We start from the raw sequence: 6,628 nt of genomic DNA on the forward strand, positions 1-6,628 counted from the left end.
AAAATTTTTTCTTTTCTTTTTCAACACAAACCCCACTTTTCGGCTACGGGGAATACAAATCTGCAAAAAAAATCGGCAAAAATCGACAGTTCTAAATTACCCCCACCTCCATTTCCTTCATTAAAAATTTTTTTTAGAATTTTTTTTTCTTAATAAAAAATAAGACTTAAAATAAATGGGAAAAACAAACGAATTCATCTGACAACCTTAATGTATGTATGTTGTGAATGGAATGAAAGATGTAATTTATAATGTGTAGTGAAATTCAGTTGGTTTAAACACACATTTGTTGATGTTAGTAAGAATACAAATGTGTAAAATGGTTTACCATTGTTGACAGCATTTCTTTTGTGAGTGATTTAAGGTTCCAAATGGTAATCTGTCCTGTAAGGTATGTCCTTCGAAACTGTAACACGAAACTGACTGACTGTTGAGAGTGGCGGCAATGTATGGAAAACCATAAGGAGTGTAATGCCAGAAACTTATGAATGACAATTTCATCTTGGAAATAAGTATTCGCTTACTACTTTCAGTCGATGAACTGTGGACGTGCTGGGGCACTACCTTTAATAGCTTTAGGTGATCATATTGGCCCCAGTATGTATTTCAAATGTTAGGGCTAAACCAGGGGTGCTTTGGTAGCATGAAATAAAAACTGGACTACTTTTGTCATTAGTTAAACCAGGGATCACGAGCCCCACCTCTCTTTTGCACGGAGAGAGTGGGGAAATTAATGTAATCAGTGGCACAGAACACATAATACACAGTGCTTTCAGAACTCAGTTTTATTGAGGTGGGCAGGTCCTCTCAAGAACCTCATGTCACCAGACATCTTGGTCCTTTGTGATCTCCCCCATGGGGCTCAACATCTTGAGATCAGTCTTCAATACTTCATTTTATATATATATATGCATGTATTCTTTTATTCTATTACTTGTTTCACCTTGAAGAATTTTGTATTCAAACAAACCATCCCCAGTACTAATTTTTTATTCTATTGGTCTCTTTTGGTGAACATAAACACACCAATAATGGTTGTCGAGCAGTGGTGGGAGACAAACACACAGAAGCTTTTTTCAGTTTCCGTCTACCAAATCCACTTACAAGGCTTTGGTCAGCCTGAGGCTATAATAGAAGACACTTGCCCAGGTTTCCATGCAATGGGGCTGAACCTGGAACTATTTGTTTGAAAAGCATTCTTACAGATGTGTTGACAAAATTATGACAAGCCCAACTTACAAAATTAACAATAAAACACTAATGATTAACAAATATAAACCAGTGTAATTATAAACAGTGTGACGTTCCTTGAATGTCTTTCTGTGAGTTTCGTAAGTTATTTTTATTTGTAGCTCTACCAACTCAAATAACTTCCTGTAGTCCTTATCAATACTTTTGTTTGCTGTGATAGTTCCAGGATGTCATACAAGAATATCATTGGTCACTTCTTATCAGATAACGTCTGATAAAAAAGCTCGTTTTGTTTTCTCTTTATGTCTCTTCAATTAAATCTTTTTAGGATTGACACACATCTATCAGTCTAGCTTTTGCTACTCAAATTTGCTGACAAGTTCAAAAATTTGGCAGAACAGTGTAGAGAAAAGAAGTTACATACCTCTGAGAGGTGGGTCTTTTATAGACTTGGCAAAATAAACTGAAAAGACATGGTAGCAAAAGAAAGTAAAAAGTGCAAAGCCACCTGTTGCAGTGGAAAGTGAAGTGGGCGAAGGTTGTCACCATGACCTTATCTGACATTATTTTTTTCTGAACAAAGTCACTTGCCTCCCTCCACCACCTCAAATTCACACATCTGTCACTTTACAAAAGCTTTCTTATTTGCATTATTTCTAATCACACCCACATCAACATTGTCTTTTGTCTGTCAGGAAGTCAGTAAATAAAATAAACCAACAAACAAGTACAGGATGGAGGGGGAGGGGGGAGGTTTGATGGTATGGATGAAGTCCCCTCCCTTCAAATTTTATTTTACTGTCACTGGAGGGATAAAAAGCAAAACAGATTGCAGCTGGATTTGAACTCAGAAGACATATTGCAAAGCAATTTTGTAGTAATCATCCAGCACATTAATGATTTTGTGTTAATAAAAGAACAATTGAAGAATTTATGAGCAACATATTTTTATTATCTGATCTTAATGCATCAAGTTTGAAGTGAAAATGCATTTTGTCATCAAAATTTCTAATTATGTAATAACGAGGAAACAATAACGAGAAAAAGAAACCTTTTAAATGAAATGAAATTAAAATGAATTAAAAAAATGATTTTATTAAGTCAATTCGTTTTCTGTCATTTGAGAATAATTCCTTTATGTTGCAAGAGGTGGCAGGGGTGGGAGGATCAAGTGGAGACGAATTCTTGAGTCCAGAAATGTTTTTTGATTGGGAAATGACTTAGTTTTGAGATTGTGTCTTGAAATGGAAGTAATTACATTGAAGAAAAGCCATGATGTCCTGAAGATAGTTAAAACACACACACACACATGCCATTGGATTTATTGTTTTATGTTTTGTAAGATGCAGGGGAGTCGTGTTTGACCAGGTCTTAGATGTAGGACAAAACTTTTGGATGTTTTATAGAATGTGAACATGTATGTTTGGGAGACAAATTAAATATACAGAAATATGTTAAAATCACTTAAACATAAATGCTGCCAACAAGTAGAGATCTTACTCAAATATTCCAGAATAAAAGTGAAATGGCTGGCCTAGGATTTGAAATCTGGTTATTTCAGTTCTTTTAATGGAGAGATACATAAACAGGAGAAAACATATGCATTGTTCTGTAGATTTAGACCAAAAGGAAAGGCAGAAATATTGTAGAGAAAACATGAGTGATTGTCAGATAAAAATAAAAAGAGAGAGAGAGAGACGAAAGGGAGGGATGGGAGGGAGAGGTGAACCTAAAAAATTAATGATCAATAGGCGTAGGAGTGGCTGTGTGGCAAGTAGCTTGCTTACGAACCACATGGTTCCGGGTTCAGTCCCACTGCGTGGCACCTTGGGCAAGTGTCTTCTACTATAGCCTTGGGCCGACCAAAGCCGTGTGAGTGGATTTGGTAGACGGAAACTGAAAGAAGCCCGTCGTATATATGTATATATATAAATATGTATGTTTGTGTCTCTGTGTTTGTCCCCCCAACATCGCTTGACAACCGATGCTGGTGTGTAGAGGTCTCCGTAACTTAGCGGTTCGGCAAAAGAGACCGATAGAATAAGTACTAGGCTTACAAAGAATAAGTCCTGGGATCGATTTGCTCGACTAAAGGTGGTGCTACAGCATGGCCACAGTCAAATGACTGAAACAAGTAAAAGAGTAAAAGAGTAATGTCACATGATGAGATCAATACAAAGAAACCATCAAAACCGTTGCAGAACCAAGTTCAAATTAGCAGTGCTGGCTCCGTATCCTCTTTGTTTAGGCCTTTTGTCTGTCTCATGGTTTTCCCTTGTGTGAAGCGAGTGTGTTGGAAGGAAAGGGCATAGCATAAAAATAACATATTTACCAAGCCCAGATGTGGACAAAAGAAATGATGAAATAATTTCAGTGGAGGAGAAGTCAAGAACTAGAACAAACATTGCCATCTGTTGCTTCCTTTCTTTTCCAGCCATGGTTTATTTATGGAAAACAAAAAACGACATATGATGATTCTAAGATAGGCCCAATGTTTGGAATTTATAGGATGGGAATAGGGCTTATGCAGTTAAATCAACTCCTGTGCTTTGCTGGTCCTTTATTTCATTGACCCCGCGACCCACCCACTCCAAAAGGAAGATTGGTTGTAAAGAGGCAGAACAAATATCACAAGGTAGTCATCTTGACACTCTCATGATTCCGTCATATCATCGCCATAATAATAATAATAATAATAGTAATAATAATAATGACAATAATAATAATCCTTTCTACTATAGACACAAGGCCTGAAATTTTGCGCGAGGGGATAAGTCGATTACATCGACCCCAGTGTTTCACTGGTACATTACTTTATCAACCCCAGAAGGATGAAAGGTAAAGTTGACCTCGGTGGAATTTGAACTCAGAACGTAAGGATGGAGAAAATGGCACTAAGCAACGATTCTGCCAGATTGAATGGTTTGTAATATAGGCACAGCATCACACAATCAACCTCAGCACATGACTGGTACTTTATTTTATCAACCTTGGAAGGAGGAAAGACAAAAACTGACTTTGGAGGGATTTGAACTTGGAATGTCAAGGGATGTAACTAAATACCACAAAGGATTTTGTCTGGTGATCTATGGTCTATTAAATAATAATTATAAATTACTATTATTTGATGATAAATAAAATGAAGCAAAATTATTATCATCATTCATCAACCAATCACCACCAATCATCACCATAATCGTCAATCATCACCATTGTCTTCAATCATCAATCATTACCATAATCGTCAATCATCTCCATTGTCTTCAATCATCAATCATTACCATAATCGTCAATCATCCCCATTGTCTTCAATCATCAATCATTACCATTGTCTTCAATCATCAGTCATCATTCATCAACATTCTTAGCATGAAATCCATAAAAACAAACCTTCATTCAAATAAGAAAGACATTTATCATTAGTCACTGAATGACAAAATATCTGTTCCTGTGATGACGATGACTCCCCACCACTAATAACCCCCACCCCCACCTTGTTGTGGTCAGTTCCGTCACGACTTCAGGTTAAGGTCAGCCATGTCGTTAGACAAGCGGTTCGAGGCATCACTGCTCCGGTTGATGGAACGCCTGGGAGTTACTTCCGGTTTCGAGAGAAGATCATTCTTCTTGCGGTAACAGGCTTCCTTGTAGGGTGGGTTTATCGGTCCCTGGGTGGGTGGATGGTAGCTGTATTCCTTCTGGGTAGTCAACTGGAAATCAAAGAAGAAAAGAGAAATAGTATTGGTTCATAAAACATTAGGAGAGAAAGAGTGAGGGGGGGGGGGTGACATATTGTGGGAGTGACGTTTTAGTCGAGGGAAGAAAACTACATTGAAAACTAATTTCAAATATCAGATTCCAAGGTGTTACAAATCTTTAATTGATGGTTGTCTCCTAAATAGGAGACAACAACCAATTAAAGATTTGCAACTTCATGGCCTCCACATCAGACTGTGGTTGGACGAGAAAACATATTGAGGCCTACATTCCTGCAGTGCACTGAATATAGGCAAATCCAATTCAATACACACACACACATTATTATCAATATCACCATCATCATTTTATGTAGGATTCTTCTCATCTGGTATGGATTGTACAGGTCTCACAGCATCACATAACCCACTTATGGTCCTTCACCATCTGGCACATACACACACCAACAGAGAAAACTCGACCCCTTTCTGCCCGTCATCAACTGAATACATGATAATGTACAAAGGCGGTGAGCTGGCAGAAACGTTAGTACGCCGGGCGAAATGCTTAGCGGTATTTCGTCTGCCGCTACGTTCTGAGTTCAAATTCCGCTGAGGTCGACTTTGCCTTTCATCCTTTCTGGATCGATTAAATAAGTACCAATTACGCACTGGGGTCGATGTAATCGACTTAATCCGTTTGTCTGTCCTTGTTTATCCCCTCTGTGTATAGCCCCTTGCGGGTAGCAAAGAAATAACATGATAATGTACAAATATCACCAGACAGTCTCAGACAAAACTTAAACAATCCCATTCTCTCTCTAACCATCATTTCATTCATTCCTTTTTGCTTGAATATATCTTTCAGCCAATAGTCTTCTGATGGATAACTGTTTTACAGGGTAGACTCAATGCATTTTAAGCAGACACAACTGTATGAAGAAAATGGGTGAATAACCATGGAGAGGTTAGCTTCTCTCACACTTGAGATTGTGATGTCTACGTAAAAGTGAATAGAGAAATCAACAGAAGAAGAATGGACATGATAATGTCCAGTAAAATATTTAATGCATCCACTTACGGAGAGCGGGTAGGTCTTGTCTGAATCGAAGCCACTCAAATCACCACAAGCAAGGAAAGGGACAATGATACGGTTTGGTCCAGTGAGGTTGTTGAAGTCAACATCTGCAAATGGAATCAATCAATAACATTTACTGATCTTGTACTATTAATTACATATTATTACTGAGAGAGAATGACTGAATTAACTGCTGGATTAGGGGTGGGGAGGAGCAGGCAGCTAATTTAGGAAAGAAAAAAACCATTTTGGTAGTCATTGGAAAATGAGTGCATCTATAATTTAATCAGTTGCAGTGTATTGGTAAATACTAGAGTCACTAATAAAAACCGTGCTGGACTACAGCATACACTCTACATACAAGTCATTATCATCATCATCATCGTTTAACGTCTGCTTTCCATGCTAGCATGGGTTGGACGATTTGACTGAGGACTGGCGAACCAGATGGCTGCACCAGGCTCCAATCTGATCTGGCAGAGTTTCTACAGCTGGATGCCTTTCCTAATGCCAACCACTCCGAGAGTGTAGTTGGTGCTTTTACGTGTCACCGGCATGAGGGCCAGTCAGGTGGAACTGGCAATAGCCACACTCAAATGTTTTTTCATGTGCCACCATAAGGCGACGCTGGTAACGATTATGCTCATATATATATATATATATA

The 6,628-nt window shown here is 38.2% G+C and overlaps 1 protein-coding gene across 1 annotated transcript in view; it reads right to left on the reverse strand.

Annotated features, from left to right (window-relative positions):
* Positions 1–4,703: 4,703 nt before the first annotated feature.
* Positions 4,704–6,628, reverse strand: part of LOC106872389 (putative tRNA (cytidine(32)/guanosine(34)-2'-O)-methyltransferase) — a 9,775-nt gene continuing 7,850 nt past the window's right edge. The window contains exons 8-9 of the mRNA XM_052976923.1: positions 5,968–6,071; positions 4,704–4,901 (exon numbers count right to left, since the gene is read on the reverse strand). Of these exons, the coding sequence (XP_052832883.1) occupies positions 4,704–4,901; positions 5,968–6,071 (302 nt within the window). The remainder of the gene's footprint in view (positions 4,902–5,967; positions 6,072–6,628) is intronic.

This window comes from Octopus bimaculoides, chromosome 26 (assembly GCF_001194135.2).
Source record: "Octopus bimaculoides isolate UCB-OBI-ISO-001 chromosome 26, ASM119413v2, whole genome shotgun sequence".
Taxonomy (NCBI): domain Eukaryota; kingdom Metazoa; phylum Mollusca; class Cephalopoda; order Octopoda; family Octopodidae; genus Octopus; species Octopus bimaculoides.